This window comes from Myotis lucifugus, unplaced genomic scaffold, assembly GCF_000147115.1.
Source record: "Myotis lucifugus unplaced genomic scaffold, Myoluc2.0 scaffold_28, whole genome shotgun sequence".
Taxonomy (NCBI): Eukaryota; Metazoa; Chordata; class Mammalia; order Chiroptera; family Vespertilionidae; genus Myotis; species Myotis lucifugus.
Genome location: NW_005871076.1, coordinates 9,343,019 through 9,369,710, shown reverse-complemented (window position 1 = coordinate 9,369,710; position 26,692 = coordinate 9,343,019). Strand labels below are relative to the sequence as shown.

The 26,692-nt window shown below is 54.5% G+C and overlaps 2 protein-coding genes across 3 annotated transcripts; one reads left to right on the top strand and one right to left on the bottom strand.

Moving 5' to 3' along the window:
• CATSPER3 (cation channel sperm associated 3) lies at window positions 1-6,965 on the top strand. The gene is made up of 7 exons (XM_023752172.1): window positions 1-48; window positions 323-562; window positions 3,502-3,684; window positions 4,350-4,490; window positions 4,800-4,919; window positions 5,760-5,914; window positions 6,833-6,965. Exons 1-7 carry the CDS (start codon window positions 1-3, stop codon window positions 6,936-6,938), a joined length of 993 nt encoding a protein of 330 aa, XP_023607940.1. The 3' UTR covers window positions 6,939-6,965.
• Window positions 6,966-21,195: 14,230 nt separating this feature from the next.
• Window positions 21,196-26,670, bottom strand: PITX1 (paired like homeodomain 1). 2 transcript variants are annotated; one of them, XM_006086571.3, is made up of 3 exons: window positions 26,376-26,670; window positions 23,929-24,161; window positions 21,196-21,990 (listed from the first exon to the last, which is right to left on the bottom strand). In XM_006086571.3, exons 1-3 carry the CDS (start codon window positions 26,548-26,550, stop codon window positions 21,448-21,450), a joined length of 951 nt encoding a protein of 316 aa, XP_006086633.1. In that variant the 5' UTR covers window positions 26,551-26,670; the 3' UTR covers window positions 21,196-21,447. The 2 variants fall into 2 exon arrangements, with proteins under 2 accessions (XP_006086633.1, XP_023607920.1); XM_023752152.1 differs by lacking the exon at window positions 26,376-26,670 and adding an exon at window positions 26,031-26,320.
• Between the last annotated feature and the right edge of the window lie 22 nt (window positions 26,671-26,692).

Here is a 26,692-nt window from a genome sequence, read left to right as displayed (position 1 = left end):
ATGTTGTGTTTCCTCATCCTGGGGCCTATCCAGTCATTCAGCCTGTCGGTCAGTCAGTCCTTCCCAAGTATCCTGGGTCAAACCTAGCACCAGGCTTCAGACTGGGGGCGGGGGGCGGGGAGGGCAGGGAAGACACAGAAGGAGAAGGGAATCAGGCACATTGTGTGTGTACTGTGTGTCGGGGACTCTGCCTGGATCAATCTCTCTCAAGTGGGTGACCTAAGAGCCCCTACCCCCAGCCGGCACACACCTGGTTGGGTGGTCCAAGCAAGGAGAGGGCCAGACTATAGGTCTGATCCCCCAAACCTTGCCGCCTCTGCAGGTCTCAGAGATCTTATTTGTGGCCATGTACAGCGCCGAGTTCTACATGAATCTCTACGCGGACCCCATTGGCATCTGGAAGGACGGCTACAAGCTGCTAGACTTGATGATGATCATCGTCATCTCATTCCCCTACGCTCTCCTCAAGATCAAGGGCAAGCACTACCCTCACCACAAGATCGCTAATGGCATGCAGTCTCTGCGCATCCTCAAGCTCATCACCTATAGCCGGGGCATCCGGGTGAGTAACCCAGGAGTGTGTGCTTCCGGGAGGGCAGGTGACAGGGTCTGTCTGCCCACCAGCCCCTGGTGAAATAATAATTGTGCTCCTAGCATCCAGTCATTGAGTCCTACTATATAGCAGGTTGATCATTGCTGAGATGATCTCAGTTCATCTTAAAACAATTGTAGGAAAGGTTATTATTAGCCCCATTTTATCGATAAAGAAATTGAGGCCCCAGGTCGCTCAGCAGGTGATGCCAGAGACTGGAAAGGTGTGTCTGGTTCCAGAGGTCACCTGGACTCGCCCTCTCTCCCGTGCTGCAAGGTGGACCCTCTTCTCACGGCACAGACTCTTCAAACTACATGCTCAGGGGCTCCAGCTTTCCGGGAGCCTGCTTTCCCCAAACAGCTACAAATCTGCTGCTTCTGTTGATGGGAACAGTCTCATTACTTGGTTCAGGCGGCTCTGGCAGTGCTGCTCCTGCGGAGAAGGGGTGACCAGCCTTTCCTTGGTTCAGAAGGTTTCAGAACAAACCTCAGAGCTGACCCAAGCATTCCCGTAGCATTCCACCTGTGCAGGATGTTTGCCCTGGCTCGGCACCCAGTGTCCACGCTTCTCCAGGAAGGGGCCGGTTTGGACCAACTTGACCAGTTAGGGTGTGTTAGCCTGTTTGGTTGAGAAATCGCTTCCAGCCTAGCCTGTGTGTCTGTCCAGGGCCTAGGCCTGCCACTCAGGGACCCCAGTCCTAGGTGGAGAAGAGGAGAATGTTAAAGGGCTCCCCCTGCCACAGGGCCCCAGTCATTCATTCCCTGCCCTCACATAGTCACACACGTGTATGTGTTCCCTCCCAAACAATGTAGTCCAGCCCTCCTCCTCGTGGTGAAGCTTTTGGGAAGAGGTGTCTATACACCCAGACCCCGCTTCCTTATCTGGCATAAATGCCCTGGCTTCTTCCCTCTACCTGAAGTAACTAGTCTCTCCGAGGTTATCAACAACCTCCTTGTTGCCAAGTCCACTGGCCATTTCCCTTGGCATCCTTGTCCCTTGCCTTCTCTTGGTTTTCCTCCTGCCGCTTGGGTATGACTTTTCGGGTACATATTTTCTTCGCTTGGCTCCTAAGTGTTGTTTTCTAAGGACTATGTCCTGAGTTCTCCTCTTTGTATATTCTTTTTGGGTGATCTTTTCCACTTTTCAGGAGTCTTTACCTGCCCACATCTCTCTCTTTGACCTTCAGACCCAACTGCCTCCTGAGCATCTTACAGGCTCCTCAAACTCAATGTGTCTAAAGTAGAAGTCATCACTCTTCCCCATCCCCACTCTCAGATCACAAACCTTAGCGCCTCCTCCTCTACTTTATCTTCTGCTGAAAGGCACCCCTTCAACCCTATTCAACTTCCAAGTAATAAATTTGAATGTTAGCTTTGTTTCCTCTCACTCAAAGTCCTGTTGTATGGCCTCCTAAATAGTTATTGACTGTTTCCATCCCCATAGTCATCATTTTTTCTCCATCACCATCCATCCACCTTTACCTGGATTCCTGCAATGACTTCCCACACTACTGAGTGTTTTGGAACAGAAATGTTCCAGCAGCTGGGGGAATCTCTAAAGTGCACATCATGTCAGGACGCCCTTCCTTTGGAAACCTGAGCCTGGCTCCCCTGGCTTGTAGGCTAGAGACAGACCCAGTAATGTGACCTAGAAGTGGGGATGGGAGTATCGAAGGTGCTGGGCATTGGAGTCGAAGTGTAGGTTCAAGAGTAAGGTGGGTGGTCAGGAGAGAAAACTGGGAGCTAAGTGCCAGGTCAGGGGCACCAAGGGAGGAAGGTCTAAAGTGGTGCAAGGGTCGCTGGAGATGAGGAAGTCAAGCGACGAGGAGACCTGGCGGATGGTGGGTATCCACAGAGATTCTGAAGGCCCCCAGGATGGCAGCAGGATGGGGTGGAGCCTGGGGGAGAGATTTTGAGACACGAGGTGGAGAGGGAAGCTGGAAGGTTTGCCCTGCTCAGAAGCAGGGGCTTTGTCCACGGAGGCGGAGGCTCCGAGGATAGGGCAGAGGGTGGCCTCCTGCATCAGGTCATGGGGGATAGGCAGACTCCTTCGAGAGGGCCACTGAGGAGTGATGTCCTCAGGCAAGAGAGGGTCCTCTGGGGAGGCCTTGGAGTGAAGGTGGTGGCATAAGGCAAAGGTCTTAAGAGTTGGGCCCATGTTCTGCCACTTTATTGGAGTGTGACCCTGGCCAAGCCCTTTTCTTCTCTGAGCCTCTGACCCCTCATCTTGGCGTGGGAAGAATGATAACACCTACCTATCTTGAAATGACATCTGTGACAGCATCTATGTAGGTGAACATGTATTGAGCACCTACTACATGCAAGACCCTGGGTCATCACTCAAGAATGATTGATGAGGAGCTATGCACGGTGCTTCCCAGCAGGGGACAATGTAGTGGGAGGTGAGACCAAGTTCACAAGACAGGGACTTGCCTGGGAAATGGGGCCCAGAAAGGATGGGAAGCCACCTTCCTCTCAGCCCTCTTTATTCCCACTACCCGAGTGGCTCCCTCTTCTTCCTGGGCCTGAGAGAACATTCAGGGCTGGCCTCAGGGAGAAGCAGGACACCTTGGGATGACCATGAAACCAGGCAGGGGTTCAAGTGGCTGATGGGGAGACTACCCAGACCTGAGACAGCACACGATCTGCCCATAGATGACAGAGAGTGGAGGCCAGGCATTGGTTCAGCCCTCAATCTTGGCAGAGCTCCTCTCCCTCCTCCACTCCTATCCCCTCCCTCCCTCCCTTTACCCCTCCATCTCTCCATCCAACCATTGGTGGAGTATCTACCACATGCAGACAGGGCACTGGATGCTGGGCACAGCTGTGGTCTGGGCAGACTGGACCTCTGCCCCTGAGCCCCACCCCCGCCGGCAGCCTTGCCTAGTCCTGTGCCTCTCTGCCTTGCAGACGCTCATCACCGCCATTGGGCAGACATTCTACACTGTGGCCTCCGTGCTCATCCTGTTCTTCATCCTGATGTACATCTTCGCTATCCTGGGCTTCTGCCTGTTTGGAGCTCCAGATAAGGGTGACCAGGAAAACTGGGGGAACCTGGCTGTGGCCTTCTTTACCCTCTTCAGCTTGGCGACGGTACTGTGTTTGGGAACAGTGGTGGGGGAAGGGGCCTTGAGAAGAGACTGTCAGCTGGTGTGAGTGTGTGGACATTCTGGGCTTCCCGTGGGGCCTTCCCCATGTTTGGACACTTTTCTGGGCTGGGGAAGCTGAGGCAGAAGCTAGTGCCCTGACCAGGGGTCCCTCTCTGTCTCTAATCTTGTGACTCCCTAGAGCATTCCCATTTGTCTCACAGGGTTGTAAAAATTTCAGAGTTCTCAAAAGATGATTCATTTGGATTAAGTTTAATTTAGAAGTGAAACCCATGTCACATAGCCTTTTTGGAACAGACTGTCACAAATCCACCCAAGTCTAGAAGTCTGGACTCTGTTGAGCTCTGGAAAGACTGGAGTCTATCCGAAGAAGGCCTTGGCAGAGAGACCATGTCTTTTGGGAAGGATGGGAAGCTTTTTGGAGCAGACCCCCAGGGCACCTTGGCCAGAAGTGCCCCCACCCAGTGGTGCCCTGTACCACTAGGCCACCTGTTTGCACTGGACTCAGTGGATTGGGGGTGTGTGCTAAGGGCTGATATGCAAGAAGTGACAACCTCCATCTAGTGGGGTGAGGGCTCCCCTAAGGTAGGTTAGCAGGAGGCTTACACCACTGGGCCTTGATACTTGTCATGCCTTCCCCTGCCCGAGCAGGTTGATGGCTGGACAGACCTGCAGCAGCAGCTGGACAGCAGGGATTTTTTTCTGAGCCGAGCATTCACCATCATCTTCATCTTGCTTGGCTCCTTCGTCTTCCTCAGCATGTTCGTGGGTGTGATGATCATCCACACTGAGGTGAGGCTGCATGCATAGGATTGGGGGTCGGCTTTGGGGTGACGGGCGGGGCTGTGGGCCAAGTCTCCAGGGAGGACCTGAACTCTCTCTCTCCTAAAGTGGAGGGGAGGTGGCCAGGTGGGCAGGAGAGTGGGAAGTCACTGCAGCTGCATTGGCAGCTTGAGTTGGGGGCTGGCCCGGTATGGAGGGTTCCTCCTGCTAAGGGGTCTGAGCAGCAGTGCAAGGCTAGGGAAGAAGAAAAACGGGGGCGGGGGTTGGTGGTGGTATGCCGTGGGAGCCCTCACTTTCTCTCGTCACCCCACTCTCCAGAACTCCATCAAAAAGTTTGAGCGGGAGCTGATGCTGGAGAGACACATGACGCTCATGAAAGAGAAGCAGGTGATCCTGAAGCGGCAGCAGGAGGAAGTCAGCAGGCTGATGCAGGCACAGGTAGGTAATCTCCACAGGCAGGTGGACAACACGTGCATGGACAGTCAGGGCTGAAGCAATGGCCAAAAAATAGGAGTGGAAGGTGGCCTCAGGCATCTGCGGCCTTAGGTGAGGCAGGTGATACCTCCTGTATTTTCCAGAATCAAGCTTTATTTCCTGTACGTTAGTATTTCTCTGGACCTGTGAATGTGGAGTGCTGTGGTTACAATAGTCTCCCCCTCCTTCCCCGGCAGAGCTGCTCTGCTGGGCCTTGGCCTGGAGTGCTCTTGTTACCGAGGCCTCATTGGGCGCCAGGCAGGCACAGCCTCGTCCTTTGCATGGGCGAGGCCATGGAGGCCCTGACAGGTGTTACTAACCTGGTTTTCTAAACTGAACAAGAATGAGCACAACAGGCTGGAGATTTTGTCAGGCATGATACAGCTGTAAAGGGCTGGGCGTCTTCTCTTTTCAGCCCAAGTGCTCTGAGCTCCCTACATGGAGCCCTGGTGCTCTGCCAGGTCCTGAGCCGGACTCTGCCCCTCTCTCCCCACGTGGTCAGCACCTCCCTCCTCAGCCTCTGCTCTGAGGCAGAGACATCTGCCTTTCTTGACTGTGTTGAAGGTTAGTTCAGGGCAGGTGAGGCTATGCTGAACCCCACTCAGGCTCTCTCACTGGTCCCTTTCTGTGTCCCCTGTTCTCAGTGATGGTAGCTCAGGAGGCTCCCTCGGTCAGGGAGTCCAAGTTCAGACAGGGCCAGGGTCAGCCCTCCGCCTGGGCCCCTTGTGGAGGGTCCCCAGGTTTCTGTACATCTTGAGAGTCACCTCCTCCTTGTCATTGATCTCTCTATGCCTCCCTCTCTAGTCAAATGACTACAAAAGTTTTGGTGAGCTGATGGAGGACTTCAAGCACACCCTGGAGCACACTGAGCCCATGGTCTTGGATGATTTTGGCACTAGCCTGCCCTTCATCGACATCTATTTGTCCACTCTGGACAACCAGGACACTACGATTTACAAGTCAGTCCCAGCACCACTGACCTAGCCCTAGGGTGCCAGGACTTTCCTGGTCTCACTTCCTTGAGGGCAGGGCCATGCCAGGTGCCCTGGGAAAGCAAGGGGGCAATGGCTGGGCGGAGCCAGGCCCTTCGTGGGGTACAACGTTCCATGTATGCACAGGGGCTGGGCTGAGGTGTGGATAGGCCCCTGGCTGGGGGACTCTGCCCCCTGCCCCTCCCCAGCCTGCCCTGGCCTGCATTTAAATGCTGGCTCCTTGGACTCTCCAGGCCCTTCCTCACTAACCCTTTCTCAGGGGCAGAGGAAAGAGCTGAGGTTCCTGGCCTGGTTCTGCTAGGGCCTTCCTCTGTGACTCTGGGCAAGTCTCTGCCCCTTTCCCACCTGCCTCATGAGGGGCTGCTGGGCCAATTCTATGGAAATGAGAGCTTGGCCTGGCCCAGCACTGTGCTCCGTGCAAGTTAGCTGGGGTTTTACTGGCCATTACTGCCAGGAAGGGGAACTGGGCATGGGCATTAAGGAGCCACCTTGGGCTCTTGAACAAGGAGGGACAGGATTAGCATGGCTTCTTGACAGACATCTCTTGGAGGGCTTTGTGGACAGGAGGAACTAGAAGGAGGGCATCAGGGAACATCCACCTTGGCCCAGAGTGGACCAGGCAGGGTCTGGTCTTCTCTACAGTCACCACACAGAGCCCAGGAGTTTGTTGTCCCCAACCTGACTCATGCAGTGAAATAACTCCATCCAGGCCACAGGTGGAATGGCAGACCTGGGTTCCGGTCCCTGACTGGGCTCTAAAGTCCTTGCTCTTTCCCGGCCCCATACCTGCTAGGGGTGGTGAGTGCCAGGTGCAGGCGTGCGATGGGGGAGCCCGGTGGCATAGAGCCCGCCCCTGAGCTCAGGCCCTCTCCTGCCCCCTTGCAGGCTCCAAGAGCTGTACTACGAGATTGTGCACGTGCTGAACCTGATGCTTGATGACTTGCCCCAGAAGAAGCAGTTCCACTCCTCAGCAAAGGTTGACAAGAAGTAGTGTGACTGGGCACCCGGCGCTGAGGGCCTCCCAGGCTGTGGCAGCCCCCATTAAACACAGGCTTTCTGAACCCGCCTCTTCACGGTTGCTGTGATCATGGCGTTTCCCCACCTTTGGGGGTTGGGTCTGGACAGGTGCCCATGAAGCCTGATCCTCTGACACCATCTACCTCATGACACAGCCAGGCCTCTGGAGTGGGAGAAGGAGGCTCAAGACTCATCCTGGCCAGTGGCCACTTCCAGGGCCACACTGGGTCTCTTTTCCTTGACCCTAGCAGCAAGCCCCCACTGTGTTTCTGGGAAAGCCCCCTGAGGAGTCCAGGCCTAGCAGCCCCGAGTGCCTGGCCCCTTTGAGCTGATGTGGCCTCTTCCCTCGGAACCTCTCTGGGCTCACCTACGGGCCGTCCCCACACCTGGCAGAGCTGCAGCTCTCTGTGGGCCCATTGCTCTGGGGACCCCTCTTTGGAGTCGTCTCTGCTTTCTCCTAGGCTTGCAGTGGTCGTGCACCAGGCATGCAGCTGTGACTGGCAGGACTCTGTTGTGCGGCCATGGAGCTCAGGGTGGGCGGGTCTGGCTGGCCAGCAACAGGCACTTTGGGCTGCTTCCCCTCTTATGGTTGGTTAGGACCCCCCACGGAAAAGGTGCAATTTTTTGCAACATTCCTAGCCACATGACTGCCAGAGCTGCCCAGGGCCTGATACCAACTGCTCTGGTTATGATGGAGCCATCCGAAGGCCCAGGTAGGGCAGGGTGGCTGGTACCCCCTGTTCCCAAATGGGCCAGGCCAGAGGTCTGGCTGTTTCCCTCTGCTCCACTGCTGGGGAGTATTCTTGAGGCCTGTCACCTTGGCAGTGACATCTCAGACAGAGGGAGGGGCGGGTTCTGGGTCGACCTGGTGGGGGAGACCAGCACCCATAGTTGAGTGCAGAAAGATCCCAGACCCACACTGGGGAGTCAGGTCAGCAGAAAACACATCAGGTAGAGTTGAGAGTGACTGGACAAAAGGGTCCCATGGGCTCTAGGCCAGGTGACAGCACCCCTGAGGCCACATGACAAGGGCAGGTGGAAACCTATATTCATGGTTTCATTTATACATTGACTGCTTACTGAGCTGGGTTGGGTACTGGGGGTTCTGTAAAGAGGAGCCCACAATCTAGTCCTGGTCCCCTGGTGCCTACGGTTGTGTAGGGGAGACAGAAGTCCAGTCAGACTGGAAGAAAGTTTCCCTGAGGAAGTAACAACATTTGTTTGCAGAGAGCACGCATCTTCTAAGAGACTCAAGTCATTTCCATTTGCAAATGTTCATACTCTCAGGACCAAATTGAGAATTGTGTGAACAATGCCAAGGATAGCTCTGGCGAGTGCAGCCTGTGGCCATGCTCTGGGGAGCCCTCTGGGGCAGGGATTGTGCTGCTCCCTGGGGTGGAGAGAACTTTGTGCCAATGCCTGGGGAGGTGGGCCTGAAGTTAGCAGGGTGTCTGTGCCCTAGGAGGGCAGGGAGAAGCCAGGGCCTATGCGTTCAATGCCTGACCAGGAGGGCCGGTGGCTTCTAGGGGTGCTCTGGTGGGTGGGCACAGGGCAGGCGGGCCTTAGGCAATGGCTCCTTTTAGGGGGAAGGAGGGAAAGCAGACATTGCCAAGTGCTCACACTGGCTGTGCCAACCTCGTTCAGGGGGATATGAAAACACATCCACCTGCTCTCACTGGGCCCCCTGGCCAACGCCCCAGGCATCTTGAAACTTCCTTCAGGGAGGCAAGTTAGAAAGCACCGAGGTTTTGGAGTCAGGAGACCTGGATTCCTTCATCTGGTGACCTTAGGCAATATGTCTGGCCTTTGGAAACCTCAGCTGTTTCTTCTGAGAAATGGGCTGATACACTGACCAGGTATAAGGATCAAATAAAAAAAGACGTAGTCAACTTATGGTTTGTGCTTTCTGGCTGTCACCTCTGCCTCTGCTTAGTGGCCAGATGCAGAGTGGGCTATGCCAGTCAGGGGCTGAGTCGCGGTAGCAAGAGAGTAAGAAGTAAGAGCAGGGAGCAGCGGTCAGGCACCTGCGGAGGGTGGGGGTGACTGGGTCCCCAGATGGAGCTGGTGCAGAATGGGCACACGCAAGGCGGGCCTGGCGGGAAGGTCTGGGTCCCAGGCCCAGCAGGGAAGTCATGAGCATGGGCCACTGGGCTGTGGCGAGCTGCTTTTAAGGGCAAAGGCAGAAGGCTGTCACAGAGCAGAGAACTGTGAGCGGTGACATGCGGAGGGCTGGCCCAACACTGCTGGCAGGGCCGGCCGACGGATATTTGGCGCAGAGTCCCAAAGCAGCATTTCTGTTTGGCTCTATTTGCCTGTAGAGCAAACACTGGCAGATTGGAATTCCCACTTGGGCTCTCACCAACGCAAACAGGCTTGGCCCAGGCTCTCAGTTGATTTGCTCGGGGCAGAGTGGCTCTGCTTGTCCAGGCCTGGTGGTGGGAAGCAGGACCCTCCTCCCCACCCCCGGCCCCGGGGTCCCACAGAGCTGTCCCCACATGGTCCGCTCATCTCCGTCCTGCCAGCCTGGTGGTTTGGGGGCTGCAGTGGGTTGCAGGGGGGACCTGGGCCTGAGTCTTCTGGTCACACCCAGGCCCTCCCCCAGTGAGAAGGATCTGGAGGTGTTTGGAAAGTCACCAGATTTTTAAAAAAATTGCTGTTGATTCCACCAGCAGGAAGCAGGGCCTGTGTTACGGAGACCCAGGCAGTGTCTGAGAATATGCTCTCCTGTGTATTCCAGCAGCCCCTCGAAGTCCAATCCTGCGATGCTAGGAACTGTACCCCTCTGTGTTCTTCAGGTGTGGGTGAGACAGGACCCCTCCTAAAACACACTGCCCTTCACCGGGCCAGGCTTTGCGCTCAGGGTATCCCCACCTGGTTTGGTGTCTGTCCCGAGCCCCCAATTGCCTGGGCCTGCTCCATCGTCCCACAGGCTCAAGAAAGCAAGAGTTCCCTACGGGGCTCCTCAGAAAGGAGAGGTGATGGTTGCTGATTCCAGTCGCAGGGGTGGGGACCGGGGAGAAGGAGCGAGATGTGACAGAGGTTCAGTAACACACGAGTGCCCCCTCTTCCCACACTCTCCACCAGGTCGGCCACAGGCCTCGCCTTCCCAGGTTCTAGTTTCATTGTGCTTTCCGCTTGGTGTGATGCAGCCCCTGGCGAACGGGAGAGCTAGGACCGCAGAGCTGGAGGGAAGGCAGCTCCTGGTTCTCCTCCTCGGTGGAGAGTGAGAGAAATGGGAGAAACAGAGAAATCTACCGGATACCAGCAAGGCTGGATGGACCTATGCAGTGAGGAGCTGGGGCCAGGGGGGAAAAGCAGTAGGGTGTGTGCGTGCGTGCGTGCATGCGTGTGGTGGGTGGTGGGTGGAAGCCATTCCAGGCAGAAGGAACCTCAGGCACACGGGAAAGAGGGGAAAGGAGTGCTGGGAAGTTGGTATGGCTGCAGCCTGCAGTGTGGGGTGGGGCGGGGAACTGGGGACAGAGATTGGAGCCAGATCCTGCGGACCTTGAGTGCTCAGCTTGGCAGTTGGAAGCAGGGCAGCAATCTGGCAGACTGGATTCCCGCTGCCTCTGAGAGTGGCTTTATCCCCTCACCTGGCATTTAAGGCTCCCCTAATTTGCCTTCTTCCTCTCCCTATGCCTCCCAGGGCCCCCCTTTGCCTGGCTCAGTCTCCCCTCCCCTCTGGCACACCCATTCTAATCCTATCTTTCAACACCCTGCCCCAGGCCCCCTCTAATAGGAAGCCTTCCCAGATTGCTCCAGTTAGCCTTGATTTCTCCTTTCCCATTCTCACCCTTGACTTCAGACCTGACTTTCAATCGTACCTCAATTCCTCCACCCATAGATATTTCTCCTCCCAGCGCCAGTCGGGGAGGGCTAACCCTAACACATGGAAGGCAGTGATGGACCGCCCGAGATATGCCAGCTGTCGAGTCATGATGGGGGAGGGAGAAAGTAGGCAGAGAGACCCAGGAGTTATTTTGAGCCTATTAGGTCACAGACAACATTGTCAAACACTATACACATGTCTTCACATTTTCCCATTTTGCAGATGAGGAAACGGAGGCTAAGAGAGGTTCTGTGGCAGGAAGTGGGAGCACTGTGAGTTGAACCCAGGCTCTAACTCCACAGTCCATTCTCTTAAACCTCTGGTCTGCCTGTCTCGGGCTGTCACCCCCCAGAGGTTGGCTGGGCTGAGCTCGAGGCAGGATCTACTTGCTGCCCCAGGCCCAGGAAATGGACTTCAAGTTGGAGGGTGATGCCGTCCCACTCAAGCGGTAGCTCCTGACCCCGGGGAGGATCTGGGGGCAGAGCAGCTTCCCCAAGTGCCATTGTCCTCCAGGAAATAAAGCAAGATATTTCCCGGTGAGGCCAGCCGGCTGGGGCACTGGAGGATGTGGAAGGGAGGGGCCGGGCACCTTGACCAAGCAAGAGCTTCTCACGCAGAGCGTCTCCAACGATAGGAGGTCAGTGCGATGATCAAGGACAGGTTTGTGTGAAGCAACAGCCCACCCGGGAACCTACATACTGGTCACACCCGGGGTCTCTTAGAAGCCTGACAGCAAACTGAGGGGCAGCAGGTAGACCCAGTGCCCATCCGACGGAGGAAACTTGGGCTCTGGGAGGCCGGGCTGTGTCCCAGGGAGGAGCCCAGCCCGGGGACTAGATCAGAGGGGCTGTGGCCGCTGCCCCAAGAGGCTGCGCAGGTCTCTGCACGTGGGAGAGACAGAAGCTTTGGAGGAGTGGGTACTAAGCTCAGGAGAAGCCAGGTGTTCACCACAAATGGTGGGAGTCAGTACTCAGTACCAGCCTTGGTGACTCAATAGGGTTCCAGCTTGGGGGGTAGAATAGGGGTTCTTGGTGTTTGTGTGTCTTTTGTGTAAATGCTTCCTTGGTTAGAAGGGGTTTACACACAGGGAGAGAGGTGTGTGCCTGGAAGGCTGCAGTCGGATGGGAATGAGCATCACCCCAGTGCGCCCGGGAAAGTGCCCAGAGAGGCCACAGCTTGGCGAGCAGCAGAGCGGCCGGTGCTTTATGGCTGCGATGTCTGGGAGGGTTTGCTAAGCACTTTCCACGGTCACTGGGACCTTAAGCTCTTGGTTCAATTAAATGGGTTAATATGCTTTGTCTGATTCTGATGAATAATAATAACGTAATGTGATAATGGCAGTAATGGCGCTATTAGCTGTGGTTCCCGCGCGTGCCGCACTGTTCCAGGCACGGAGGGGCGTGCAGCGCACATTCTCGCACACGCAGGCCTCATTTTCCACTCATAAAACCCACTCTTCAAAGCCTTTCCAGCCCAACTCCCTATATCCATTTTCAGGACAAATTACCGACACTTAAAAAAATTGGTCCATTTTGCATGGAAGCCAAGTCCAAATTACTGTTACTTTCCCCTTTGTGTTTTGAAATTTTCAGAAGGGTAGGGGTGGGCCACTGAGGGGGACACGGGATAGAGGGTGGAGGAAGAAGGGGGAAGAGGATAAAGTGTACGAACAAAGAAGAAAAGAACACGCCTTCCTGTTTCAGTAAAAATGCATTTCTGGAATGATGTTTTCGTTTACTCAGGCAGAAGAATTAGAAATGGTGTGCTTATTAAGCACTAAGTAAGGCTAAGTAAGCATGACTATTTTTAGTAGTGTAGTAAAACCTTGGTGATTTGGACCTCTTTAATAACTATTCCATGATCAAGCTGGCTGGCAGGCACACACACTGTGTGTGTGTGTGTGTGTGTGTGTGTGTGTGTGTAAGGTGAGGGGGCGGTGCAAAGAGGTTGCTGAGTTGCAGGATGGGGAGTGCAGTGAGGGAAGAGGAGAGAAATGGGCTCCCAGCTTATGACAACTGTTTTTAAACTCTGAGCCTTCTTTGCTTAGCAATAAAAGGTCATTACAAATTACTCTTTGAATATTCCTCTTGGCATCCATTAATTTGACATCTGTTTAAAGGAGAATGTATTTGAAAACAGAAATTTCATCTCTGTAAAAATCTGTGAGCATTTACTTTACACCTGTCACATTCCCCTCTCCCCAAACGAGGCTGAATCCCGAGAGCTGATATATCATCCCCGGAACGTGATGACTCATGACCGACACCTCTGGGGCGAGGAAGGGACTTTGGGCAGCAGCCCCCTGCCTGCCCTACAGATCACAGGTCTTCGTATTTTTTAAATAATATTGTTTCATTTCATCATTATAAAAGTAATATGTGCTCAGTGCAAAAAAACTTGGAAAAGACAAATGAAATAAAACCGATTTCCCACCACAAAGATAGCTGGTGTTAACACTTAGTGCACATTCAGAAATTTCTCTGTGCATAGATAAGAGCAAAACTGTTACTGCGCTTGTATACTGTTTTGCAGCCTGCCTTGTTTGGTTTTTAGGTAGAGATGGTGGAGCGGGGGGAAAAGGCATTGGCAAACCTATTATTTAATTTTATGCTAAACTTAGAGAAAAGACATCCACCCCAGTTGCACTCTCTTGACCACACTGTGCTCAGCAGGGGAAGTGTCCTTGATGAGGTCGCGCTGCACACTGAACAGAGGGGTGGAGAATGAGGTGAGGGCCACGTGCAGGTCAGCGGTCACCGGTCCTCCCAAGGCTGCCAGTGAGGCCTTCAAGGAAAGGTTTCCCCACAGCACAGACCAGCTCTGATGGACGCAGCCTTGGGCATTCTGGCACCAGCCTCTGAGTGCCTCTCTGCATAAGGTAAGGGCATAAACACACAGACTTTAAAAAAGGAAAAATACACCCGAGGTGAAATTTGCCATTTTAACCTTTTTAAAGTGCCCTGAAAAGTGTACAATTCAGTGACATTAAGTAGATTGTTGTGCAACCATCACCACCATCCAGGTCCAGAACTTCGTTTCACCCACAAACAAAGCTCTAAACCAGCGGTTCTCAACCTGTGGGTCGCGACCCCTGAAAATACATCCTGCATATCAGATACTTACATTATGATTCATAACAGTAGCAAAATTACAGTTATGAAGTAGCAACGAAAATAATTTTATGGTTGGGGGTCACCACAACATGAGGAACTGTATTAAAGGGTCGCGGCATTAGGAAGGTTGAGAAGTCTAGACACATTAAACAACAGCCCCACTCCCCCGACTCCCACAGTCCTGTTTCTGTCTGTTTGAATTTTCCCACTCTAGGTCCCTTATATAAGTGAATCGCAATAGTTGGCCTTTTGTGACAGGCTTATTTCACTTATTATGATGTTTTCAAGACTCATCCATGCTGTAGCATGTACTAGAATTTCCTCCCATTTTAAGGCTAAATAGTATTCCATTGTATCTGCACATTTTGTTTATTCATCTGTTGGACTCTTGGGTTGCTCCTACCTTTTGGCTATTATGAATCATGCTGCTATGAACGTGGGTGTACAAGTATCTGTTTGAGCCCCTGCTTTTGTTTCCTTTGGGTCTATATCCAGAAGTGGATTTCTGGGTCACGTAGTAATTCTGTTTAATTTTTTAGGAATTGCCATACTGTTTCCCACAGCAGCTACACCATTTTACTTTCCTACCAGCAATGCACAAAGGTCCCAGTTTTTCCACATCCTTGCCAACACTAGTTATTTTCTGGGACTTTTTTGTGTTGTGTTTTGTTTGTTTGTTTGTTTGTTTGTTTTGGTAACAGTCATCCTAATGGATATGTAATGTATCTCACTGTGGTTTTGCTTTGCATTTTCCTAATGATTAGTGATGTTGAACATCTTTTCATGTTTTTATTGGCTATTTGTGTATCTTCTTTGGAGAAATGTGTATTCAAGTCATTTGCCCATTTTTGAATTGGGTTATTTGTTTTTTTCTTGTTCAGATACTAGTGAACTTAAAAAAAAAATCCCTACCTAAGGATATGTTTTTATTGATTTTATAGAGAGGAAGGGGGAGGGAGGGAGGGAGGGAGGGAGAGAGAAAGAGAGAGAGAGAGAGAGAGAGAGAGAGAGAGAGAGAGAGAGATATCGCCTGCCTCCCGTACACACCCCGACCAGGGACTGAACCTGCAATCGAGGTATGTGCCTTGACTGGGAATCAAACCCCAAACCCTTTGGGTGCACAGAGTATGCTCCAAGCAGCTGAGCCACCAGGCCAGGGCCAGATACACTTTCAAAGGCAGTGCCAAGAGCTGGCTGTGCTGAGAGGGAGGAGTGAGTGAGTGGAGGAAGGAAAAAAGCAAGTGAGAGGAGAGAAAGGAATGGGAAGAGAGAGAGCCAAGATATATTTTGTGGAGTGAGGGGTAAGGAGAGACAGCCCCTTAATACTTTATTCAGCAAATATTTATTTATGTATTAAATATACTTTTATTGATTTCAGAGAGGAAGGGAGAGGGAGAGAGAGACAAACATCAATGATGAGAAAGAATCAGTGATCCACTACCTCCTGCACACCCCACACTGGGGGATCAAGCCTGCAACCCAGGCATGTGCCCTGACTGGGAATCGAACCATAAGCTCCTGGGTTATAGGTTGATGCTCAACCACTGAGCAATACCAGCCGGGCCAGCAAATACTTATTGAGCACCAACTGTGTGCAGACACTTCTCCAAGTGTTGCTGTCTGCAACGGACTCTACATCCTGGCTCTTTGTGACTGCCGCAGCCCTGCCCCACTGCCAGTGCCCTGCCATAGGCTCTGCGGGCAGACGGGCTTGATCCGAGTCCCTAAAGCTGCCTTTGGACAGGTTGCTTGACGTTCCTGAGCCTTAGCTTCCTCATCTATAAAATGAGGCTCATAAGAGAAATTAAACAGGTACAGTGCACAGCAGGGGATGGTGCAGAGTGAGACGTGTGACCACTTTACTGGGACAGCCCGAGCAGCTCTCCTCCTCCCTGCGGCCATCTGCCCTGGGCCCACCCCACTCCAAGTGCAGCTTCCTGCGCCCTGACCTGCTGCTCTGCAGCATCCTCATTCACAGGATCGCAGCCCCTCCAACCTGGCTGGGCGCTGGCGACTGTGCTGGGTGCCCTGCAGCCACTTGATAGTGGGCAACACCTGCTCTGGACAACACCAGCCAACGGGGAGACCGGTCCAGGGCCCTGCAAAGTCAACACAGGTTTGTGAAACCTGGGGTTCCCCTGGTGAGAGGGGCAAGAGGCAGGCTGGCAAGGGTGGGAGGAAGCCTGGGGGGGGCTTCCAAAGGGAGGCAGACAGGAAGCACCCATCTAGGAAATGAGAAGCTTGTCACAGCGAATGAGATGGGGGCCCTTCATGCTCCCCTCCCATTCTGCTCCCCCCCGCCTCAGGACTTCCTCAGTCCCTGTTGTCACCCATGCCCCCTGCTGCTCTCTCACAGCCAGTGGAGTGAGCTCCGTGAAGGTAAGTCTCAAGGCCTGGTGCCTTTTTGTTCTCTCTCCCAGAGCCCAGCTGTGCCCAACCTCTTGACATGAATTATAGTTGTTCATCCCCCCTCCCCCAGTCCCACCACCCAGTACTAATGTGATTCTCCTCAGGAGGGTGGGTAGTACAGTGGATGGGAGCATGGTCAGGTCCTGACTCCCACATTTTTTATTTTATTTATTTTATTTTTCCAGGTGGCAGGATTTTATGGCTTTATTAACACGAACACAATGTGCACACAATCCGTGTACTCATTTTCTTCACTGCGCAGCCTGGCATTGGGGTTGGTGACTGATGGCCAGCTGGGCTGCTCTCCACAGTGGCTTTGCGGTTCTTTGAGGAGATGCTGTGAGCAGTCTCAGCACAGTGAGATTTGTTGCACATCAGCAGCACTTCAAGCTCCTTGATGCTGTGGACTTGGAACTTCTGAAAGCCACGGGGCAGCGTGCGCTTTGTGTTCTTGTTGCTCCCATAACCAACGCTGGGCATCAAGATCTGGTCCTTGAATCTTCTGTGCACTGTGGTCCATGCCTCTGGGTTTCCACCAGCTAGGGTTAATTGACATATCGGTATGACTGGTGCCGGATGAACTTCTTGGTCCTCTTTTTGATGATCTTGGGCTTCACAAGGGCCTGAGGGCAGCTATCCTAATGGCTGTTCAGTGTGTCTCACCGTGGTTTTGCTTTGATGATCTTGGGTTTCACAAGGGCGCTGAGTAAGAGATGGCTGCCACCTCCTAGGCAGCACAGAGGAAGAGAGATTCTCCAAATTAGCTGTGCTCTCTGGGCCTCCCTTTTTCCCAGCGTAAGAGGAATAATCCCCTCCCTCCTGTGAGGAGGAAAGGCTGTAATTCTTATAAAGTGCTTGTATGAGGCTTGGGGCTCGCTTGGTAAAGGCCTGATGTTAGCTATTGATGAAATGATTAACACAAAAAGAAGTGTTCAAGCATCTTCCTCCCACGTTGCAGGGAGCCCTTACAGAGTACTGACTGCTGACCTGCCTGTCCCCAGACCCAGCGCACAGCAGGGACTGGGCCCCATTCCTCTGGGTCTCCCAGGCTGGGTTACTGAGTCCAAGTCTAGGATGGTTCCAGGAGTGGGATGGAAGGAAGGTGGGGTGGGGAAGTCAGCAGGACTGTCAATTATGACTCACATTCATGACTCCCAGAAAAGTTGGACCCCAAATAATATTTAATAACAACAACACCGCCATCAATAATAACCACTTATTGAGCACTTACAATACCAGCACCCCAATTAACACTATGTGCATTATCTCTTTAATCCTTTAAACAACTGTGTGAAGTGACTGTTGTTATTCCCTTTTATGGAAGAGGAAACAGAGGCTCAGAGACCTTAATTAAGTCTCTTGCCCAAGGCAACTCAGAGGTGGATCCAGAACTCAAACCCTTGCTCTTAAGAGGTTCCTGGGGATAGCAGAGCCAAGTGACTGGCCCAGGAAATGGGGAGGTCAAGGGCCATGAAACCACCCTGATTCTCATTTCCCAGACTGGCCCTTTAGGTGACTGAGGCCCTGCTGCCTATCTCAGGGGGAGCTGAAGGGCATCACAGAGCCCCCTCCAGGGCCTGGACTCCATGGGCAATGCCCACTCCACGGCAGATCTTCTAGCTGTGACTTCCACTTGGATGCTGGGACCATAAATCTAGGGGAGGTGACTCAGTACCTCTCCTTCAATGGCCAGGCTCTTGGGGGTTGCACACAGTGGCTAATCCCATTTTCCTCTGGTGTCCCACAGTGCCTGCAGATAGTGCTGGGTACCAGCCTCTTGCCCTTCTGCCCCTAATTCCTGTCCCCCCTAAACCTGCAGCAGCCCTTTGGGGGTCACTTTGTCAGGACCAGGTAAAAACAAATCTGCTCTTCTATTTCCCGGAGCTAGTCTCATGTTGACAGCTGAAATTATGATCTCTTCAAGGTCATAGCCGCCACCCGCCCCCCAGCCCATGTTGCCCACGTGCTTGGCTTGGGGCAGCCCAGTGCAGAGAATGGGCATTGCCCAGGTTTGAATCCACCTCATTACTTCCGGCTGTGTTAACTTGGGCCAGTGACCTGACTTGTTTAAGCCTTGGGGCCTCATCAGGGAAAGGGGATAATGAAAACCCTTCTTTATAGGGTTGTTGTGCAGGTAAAGGGGCTCATCGATGAGGAGTGTACACTTAGCACAGGACCCTGGGCCCCAAATGGGCTCAATAAATGATAGCATTTGCTACTGAAGACGGAACTTCCTCCCTAGAACAGCCTTCCATGATCACCCTGTTTAAAGCAGGACTCATTTTTTCTTATAGCATTTCTTCTTCAAAAGCACTCAGCCCAGTTTGTAATTATACACGTTTGTTTACTTGTCCCTGAGAGCAGGGACTGTGTCTGTTTTCCACTGCTCAACCGTTAGCACCAAGGGCAGAAACATAGTAAATGTTGGCTGAATGAATGACACCCCCTCCCTGGTCTTCTTCAGCCAGAGCAGGAGCAGGACTTTCCGCCTTTTCTCAGAGGATTTGGTTTTCAGAGCGCTATATATTCCTCAACCCCTCCTACAGAGATAATCTTGCAGCTGGTGCAGTTAGAAAGGGCTGGATACTATCTGCTGTACCAGCCACATAACAGCTAGGTCAGGATAGCTGGTGGAGCCTAAGGCTGGGTCTTATACTCACCATGTTGGCCATGGTCCTTGACGAATGGTGGGGTTATTGTGGGCTGCTTATACCCTTCCAGCCATCTGCAGCTGTTTGGCTTGTGGCCCCACAGACACTCTGAGTCTCCACCAGAGCCCCTCTTTGGCCCCTCTCTCACCTGGAGCTGGGCCTGACTTTCAGAAGAAGGTTTCCTGCTTCCCACTTCCCTCCAGTCACACCTCCTTCTAGGTCTCCTTTGCCTTCTGCCTTCAACTGTAACCAGGGTCCCTTGGCCTTGGCAGATGTGTGAGGCTGGGGAAGGCACTCTGAGTCCAGATGTGATTGTGTTTATGTTTCCAGCCAGTAAGGGGTCAGAGCTCTGGACTGGAGCCGTTGGGGGAGGGGTGGTCTGGCTCCACCCCCTGCCCCAGCCTTCCCTCCCCCCACCTCCCTCCTTCAGTCTGTGTATCTGGCCCTGTCCCTTTTAGAACCCCACACTCCAAATCCTACAGCATCAGGCTGGGCCATCTTCTAGGAAGGACCCTTCCTCACACCTCATCTGAAGGTGAGAAGACCAGTGCAAAGATGCCTGGCTTTGGAATCTAAAGACTATTGTCTCTGTGTGACCTTGGCCCAATTACATCATGTGGTGGAGCCTCCGTTCCATCATCTGTATAATAGGGACAACACAGTGTTGACCTGGTTTGAGAATGAGTGCACAGGGCTCTCCAGCTATTAGCTCATGACTAAGCCCATGGATGCGCCCCATTCCCAGCTAGGGCTTGCCTGGGTCCAGCTCCAGGGCAGTGCCAATCCCTGTCTCAAGGTGATTCTAAAGCAGAATTACCAGCCCTTCCTTCCTCCCGGCTGCAGCTACAAACATTTTGTATCGCCATTAGAAGCGACTTACTTAAGGAAAGCAGAACTTCACAGGCAGTTTACAGGCTGGTCTTGTTCAGCAGTTTCCAAAAGTGGGGAAAGGTGGAGGCAGCCGGGAGCCTCCAACAAGTTGGGATGGAAGGGAAGTGAGAAGTGAGTTCTGTGTGATGGACGCTTTCCCCGGCAAGCCACATGCCCCTGGGTGGGGTTGGGGGGCGGGGAGAAAAGAGGGGGGAGCCCTGGCTAGACCCTGGTAGATCCAGCACCCTCCTGGAATGGCTAGGGCAGGGCTCCAAGGTGGGGATACCGGGCCCACAGGAGAAAAGGCAACCCTAGACCTAAAGAGGCTCTCAGCGGTCCCATCCCAACGTCCTGGGCAGACAAGGATCGCGCAAACCCTGAGAGCCTGCAGAGTCTGGGCCGGGGTGTTGAGGGGGGCTGGGAGGAGGCCCCGGTTAGGGCGGCCCACGCATGCAACGCCTAGGTTGAGCAGCCCAGACGGTGAGCGCCCGAAGCAGAGATTGGGAGCCGAGAATGCCCGGCAGCGCCCTCACGGGAGCCGGCAGAAAGGTCGGGAATGGTGGTGGGGAAGTGGGGGAATGGGCCCTGGCGGGGTCTGCCTCTGCTATTCCCTCCTACCCTCAGGGCCCTTGGTGGCGAAGTTCCCTTTCTACCCACCTCCCTCCTCAGCCGAATGAAGCAGTCAGGGCTCCGCAGCGGTTAGCACGCTCGTACTATGGTTTTAATAGACGTACATGGACAAGTCGATATAGACAGATTTATAATTCTATACAGTCAGTCCGACATACACAGGGACGCTGTAAACAGGGGCGCGGGCCGGAGAGCGGGTGTGCAAAGTGGGCGCGGCGAGAGGCCGTGGCCATGCCCGGAGCTCCCCGGCTCGGCTCCACTCTTCTTGCACCGCAGCTCTGCGCCGGGACCAGGGGGCCACCTCCCAGCCCGGAGCGGAGCAGAGGACCTGGGCCTGCGGGGAAGCTGGGGTGCTCAGAGACGAGCCCACCCCATCCTCTCGCCGCATCTGCGGCTCCGTAGCCTTTAAATAGTTTTCCCGGGCGCCAGGCCGGCGAGGGCTCCTGGGGGCGCGCCGGGGCCGCGTGCGGCTCCTCAGCGAGTCCCTGGTCCCGGGCTAGACACTGTCATCCCCGGCCCAACGCCCGCTCCAACTCGGATCCGGATCGAGCTAAGGTTCGCTCGGCCGGGCCCAGCTCGGAGGGGGCGTCTTGCTTCGTAGGGGCCGAGGCCAGGCTCCCGCGCGTCCAGTTCACAGGCGCGGCGACGCAGTCCGAGTCAGCGCGGCGGGAACACGGGCAACGGGGCGTCCTCTCGGTGCGCCGGGTCTGGCCGCCGCCGAGCCCGAGAAAGCGCACACACGCACCCGCGCATCCCGAGGAAATTGCAACTCATCCGTTTTTTCGCGGCACTTCGCTCCGACGTCTTTTTGTTTTGTCTGGTTTTGGAGGGCAGAGTGGGGTCCGGAAAAGCAAACACAAAACCAACCCGGAGGGGGGCGGGGGAGGAGGGGCTGCGCGGGCGCGCGGCGGGCGCACAGAGCGAGGCCCCGCGTGCGTCCTCCGCCCCCGCACCGTGCGGCCCTCGTGGCCGGCCGGGCGGTCAGCTGTTGTACTGGCAGGCGTTGAGGCCGGAGGCCGGGCCCTGCAGGCCACCGTAGCCGAACGACGAGTGCTGCTTGGACTTGAGCCGCAGGCTGGCTAGGCTCGAGTTGCACGTGTCCCGGTAGACGCTGTAGGGCGAGGCGGGTGTGCCGTAAGGGCAGGCGCCCGGGGACATGGCCGAGTTAAGCGAGGAGCCGGTGAGGTTGTTGATGTTGTTGAGACCCGAGTTGGGCATGCCGGGCACGGCGCCCGGGCCCATGCTCGACGGCATGGTCATGGAGGAGATGGAGCTGGGCGCCGAGAACATGGACTGCGATGACAGCGGGCTCATGGAGTTGAAGAAGGTGAAGCTCTTGGTGGAGAGCGGCGCTGGCGCCAGGCTCTTGGCCGCCCAGTTGTTGTAGGAGTAGCCGGCAGCATACACGTCCTCGTAGGGCTGCACCAAGCCGCTGAACTGCGGCACGTAGCCGCCCTTGCACAGGTCCAGCTGCTGGTTACGCTCCCGCTTCCGCCACTTGGCTCGCCGATTCTTGAACCAGACCTGGGGGAAGGGGGCAGGACAGGGTCAGGGCTGCCGAGGGCGGGACCACCCCCCTCCTTCCTAGCCCTCGCTTCGCCTCTTTCTCTCCGAATATCGCTTTTCTTCCATATTTCCTGCCTTTTCTCCATAATGGTTGCTTTCCTGTCCCCAGGAAAAATTAGTCTTTTCCTTTTTCTCATCTTTATCCTCCTTCCCAAATTAAATCCGTTTTCTCCTTCTAATATACGGATCTTCTGTTTTAACAAATATTCGTTTTTTTCTTCCTTTCTCAACCAGGCTATCTTCTGCTTTTTTCCCCAAACGGGTCCCTATCTGTCTCCTAGATAGCCCGTCGTTTTTCTTCTCCCTTGAATACAAAAAGTATTTTTCTTCCCTGAAACTTAGAATATTCCTCCTCCCCCCATTCTTCAATCTGTTTTTCATTCCTCAGTTTGTTTCCATCTTTTTGGGCAATATTTGATATTCTCATTTCTGTCCCAAATGTTTATTTTCGTTTGGTCCACACTATCTGAACCACTTTATTCTCTTTCAAATAGTTCATTTTCTTTGTTGTCCCCCATTTTGATCCTTTTGATTCCTCCAAATATTTATTTTTTCCTTCTTTCCAAATATCTGACCTTCACTGTTTCTCTTAATAGTTGATTATTTTCTCAAATACTTGATTCTCTTGCTTCTCCCTTAAATATTTAATTTCTTCTCTGCCGCCTAAGTTTGCCAGATACGTTTCTCTGCAAATGTTTAATTTCCTTTCACTTCATACTAGTTTCTTTAACCTCCCCTCCACTTTCTCCCACAGAATTTAGTAAGAACCTCCTCTTCTTCCCCCACTCCTGGTCCTTGCAGATCCTCACCTATCTTCCCTCTGCCCTCCCCAGCCGTCCTGCAGCCCTGAGCTGAGTTTCCCCAGCTACTTGCTAGCCCTGTCTCTCAGCCTTCTCCAGGCTCCCGCACTGACATGGCCTGATTCCACCCCACAGCCCACCATAAACCCTGGGCAGGATTAGTGAGCTCAGGATTACTGAGTGCTGTCTTCACTCCCGTCCCACGGGCTGGCGTCCGGGCGAGGGAGGAGTGGGAGCTGGGGTTCTAGCAGGAGTCCAGGTGGGACTTTGGTCTGGCTAGGGACGTGCTCCCAATATGATTAAATATTTGTGCACCAAAGAAGAAATGATTCTCCTGCTGCGCTGGCAGGAAAGCCTTGCTTTTACTGGGAACAAAACGGTGAGGAGAAGTAGGGTGCAGTCTGGTCTTGGTCAGAAATCTTATATCTCCAAAGGGACTCGACCTGATGGTCACTCATCCACCAGAGCTGCCTCCCCCCTCCCCCGCCCAGCCCCCCTGACCCCAGCCCTACAGGAAAGGGAATTAGGGAAAGGGCCCAGCTACTGACTGGTTGAATAGCTGGGAGGAGTCAGGTGGAGAATTCCAGAGATTTTGGAGAAGCCGGTAAGAATGGGACCACCATCCCAGAAATTTTTGAGACCCGGAGCTTAGGCACCCTTCGGGCCTCTCGCAGGCTACCAGGAAGGGGTGACCCGCCTTTCCCTTTCGTTTTCCGGGGGAGACGCCGGCCACTCTGAGGTCCCCAGCGGTGGGGAACCCTCTGCGCTGTCCAGGGTGGTCCCATCCGAGTGGGCCCTGGGCCCTCCAGGGCGGGGAACGCTTCCTGGGGCCACAGGTCTTTGGACTGGGCTGCAGTAGAGCCCGAGGGTCAGGTAGGATGCGGGTCAGAGGGATTGAAGGACCGACCGCCGAGGGTGCTAGCGGCCAAAGGGCTTGGCGGCAACTGGGCAGACTGGGCTTAGGGTGGAATCTGCTACGGTGGAGAGAGGGAGCAGGTCTGAGTGGTGGGAAAGTGAAAGTCTGAGCGCGAGTCTAAGCTTTCGAGGGCTGCGGCAGAGGCCGCGCCGCCGGCCGCCTGCGTGCGCCCCGACTCACCCTCACGCGCGGCTCCGTGAGGTTGGTCCACACGGCGATCTCCTCCCGCATGCTCATGTCGGGGTAGCGGTTCCTCTGGAACGTGGCCTCCAGCTCTTGCAGCTGCTGGCTTGTGAAGTGCGTGCGTTGCCGCCGCTGCTTCTTTTTCTTGGCGGGGTCCTCCGCGCCTCCGCAGCCCGCGCCGCCAGCACCGCCGTCCTCAGGCCCCTTGGGCTCCCCGCTGCGCTCCTTCTCTGAAGCAGGCAGGACGGGACGCTTCGTCACCTTGGGCTTATGCCCTTTCGTACCCGTCCCGGCTCCACCGAAGAACCCGCCATCGGCGCTGGCGGCCCTCCCTCCCGCCAGGGGCCCTGATATCGTCCCCATTTGGGGAGAGCCCGTCGTGCCTGGTCGTCGGCAGTCACCTCTGGTCTGGGTGCCTGGAGTAGAGGAGCCCAGCCGCGGGCCTAGGCTCCTGGCAGGGCAGGGCCTGCTCTCCGAGCTTGGTTTAGGCTTGAGCCCAGCTGCTAATGTCAGCGGCAATTGACTTTCAAGAGTCAGTCTAAATTTAAGGGAGGTCTCTGCTCTTCTGAGCTAGGATCTAATTTTTCTAGTCTGAAGCTAGCTGGTCAGTGGAGCATGAACTAGGTGGTATGGCCTGCAGCCCTCCACTTTCTTCTCCCCGGGGCTGCCCGGGAGCCCCTCCGGGCAGGCAGACACAGTCTTGTTCTCGGCCTCAGCTCCAGGCCTCGCGTCCGGAGGCCCAGCCGCAGCCGGGCAGCCCAGACTGACAGACTGTCTAGGTGACCTGGAGCTGTAGCCTCTCTCCCTTGTAGCTACAAAACACACGCAGTCATAGAAACACTGAAACATAAAAAAAGAACTTAGAAGCAAAACACAGAAGCCTAAAAAAGTTCACAGCTCTAAGCCTACAAGCATAGAAAGGGTCAGAAACTCTTAAAAATAGTCAGGTAGGAACACAGAGCAGATGTAAAGTAAGAAGCCACAAACACACCCCTGACTGAATGCAGGGCTGTGCGTGTACAAACTCCAGGAGGCACCGGCACTTACTCCTCTGGGGTTTACAAATCAATGTGCTGTTGTAGATAGCTTTTTAACCCCTGCGCAGTAATGTCCTTCTGAGGTAATTTTTAAATCCCAGGGAAATACAACACTATAGTCAGATAACTTAAATTCCCCAAGCAACACTCCTGTAAATGGATTTTGAAAAACTACCCGAGAAACGCGCCATTTTGGATCGACTTTAAAAAATCTCCCAAAGAATAATGTTGCATGTAGGTATTTCAAATTCCAGAGAAATATACCTACTGTAGTACTTCTTTCTGTATAGAAAAATACAGGTAAAATTTAATTTTATGCTCACAGATTTGGTTTTAAAAAAGCAACCTATAACGACATATTTCTCTGGGTTTTAAAAATAAAAACCAAGCAAAGGCCATGCTTAAAACTTTTGAAAACAAAAGTACAGTCCAGCGTTGACTATTTTTTTTTAACCAAGCAAACAGAACCTCTCAGAGAAAGTCACTTAGGGATGCGAAACAGAAATAAATAGAGATTAAAAACGCGTAGAGAAACACTCGGCGGTGGATTAAAAAATGAACGCAGAAGAGGACCCCCTGGCCGGGGAGTGGGGAGCTCGCCAACGCCGCCGTGTTCGGGTGGCGAGTGTGGGAGCGGATTGCGGACCCAGGAGGTCGGGCCAGGACGGGGTCGGCCGCGCCACGGCTCGCACGGCCCGGCTGGGCCCGGGAAGAAAGGCTTTGAGTTGGGAGAGTCCGGCAGCGCGGAGGGAGACGTGGCCGAGCAGTCAAGCCCTGGCCCAGCGGCCAAGCGGCTCCCGGCTCCCGGGGCGCGCGTGGGGCCGGGATCCCAAGTTGAGGGGGGTCTTGCCTGGAGTCGGGCCGCATCCCTTGGACCGCTCTCCCTCGCTGTCCTCCGTCTGTTTTCCTTTTCCTTGAGGTTGTCTCCACCTCGACCCCAGTTTGCTTTTCTGACTTTTATCGCCCCCCCACTTCTCTTTGGTATCTCCTCCTCAATCTGTCACCCACTGTCGGTGTGTCTGTCCCGGTCTCTGTCTCTCTGGATACTTTTCTCTCACTCACCACCTTCTCGATCTGCTCCTCTCATTTGGTTGAGCGGCCCCATGGCACCCAGTTGCGAAAACCTAACTTTTCCCGTTCTATTCGCTCCTCGTCAAGAGGGGCTGTCCGCCCCTCCGGTGGTAGGTTCGTGCATCTGCCGCTCTCAGGGCGCGTGGGGACCTCGTGGAGATGCCTCCGGAGAGCACTAAATGTCCGCTCCATAAAGCGTGTAAATTTCCGCGTTCACGGTCAAATGGAGAACGGGGAAAAGGACAGGTCCCGACGCGAGGCGCGGAGGCCAGGCCCTGCTCCCGGCTCGGTGCGCGGGGCAGGCTCCGCGTGCGCCCCGCGGGGAGCCGCGCTTACCTGGCAGCTCCGTGTCGGACGACTCGCTGGCGGAGTTCTCGAGCGGCTCCCGGGGGTTCGCTGCGCGGGCTAAGTGGAAAGCGGGGCCCCATGGTCGTGCCGCGGGTGCTGCGGGGCCGGAGCCCTCTCCGGGAGGCCGCTCCCGGGCTCTTTGCCCCCTTTGAAAGGCGTCCATGGGGGGGGGGGAACCGGGGGGGGGGCCCCTCCGGGGGGCCGGGGGCAGGGGGGGGCCCGGGCCCCCCTGGGTTGGAACCTGGGGGGAAAAAAAAGCCAGGGCCAAAAGGGGCCCCCCCCCCGGGGTTTCCCCCCCCCCCCAA

Bases quoted from the DNA above. Each gene is read 5' to 3' on its own strand.
- CATSPER3 (XM_023752172.1), top strand. From the start codon at position 1: ATGTTGTGTTTCCTCATCCTGGGGCCTATCCAGTCATTCAGCCTGTCG. The intron at 49-322 runs GTCAGTCAGTCC...CCGCCTCTGCAG, and splicing joins TCCAGTCATTCAGCCTGTCG to GTCTCAGAGATCTTATTTGT. The intron at 5,915-6,832 runs GTCAGTCCCAGC...GCCCCCTTGCAG, and splicing joins CAGGACACTACGATTTACAA to GCTCCAAGAGCTGTACTACG.
- PITX1 (XM_006086571.3), bottom strand. From the start codon at position 26,550: ATGGACGCCTTTCAAAGGGGGCAAAGAGCCCGGGAGCGGCCTCCCGGA. The intron at 24,162-26,375 runs GTAAGCGCGGCT...TGCCTGCTTCAG, and splicing joins GTCCGACACGGAGCTGCCAG to AGAAGGAGCGCAGCGGGGAG. The intron at 21,991-23,928 runs GTGAGTCGGGGC...CCCTTCCCCCAG, and splicing joins TCACGGAGCCGCGCGTGAGG to GTCTGGTTCAAGAATCGGCG.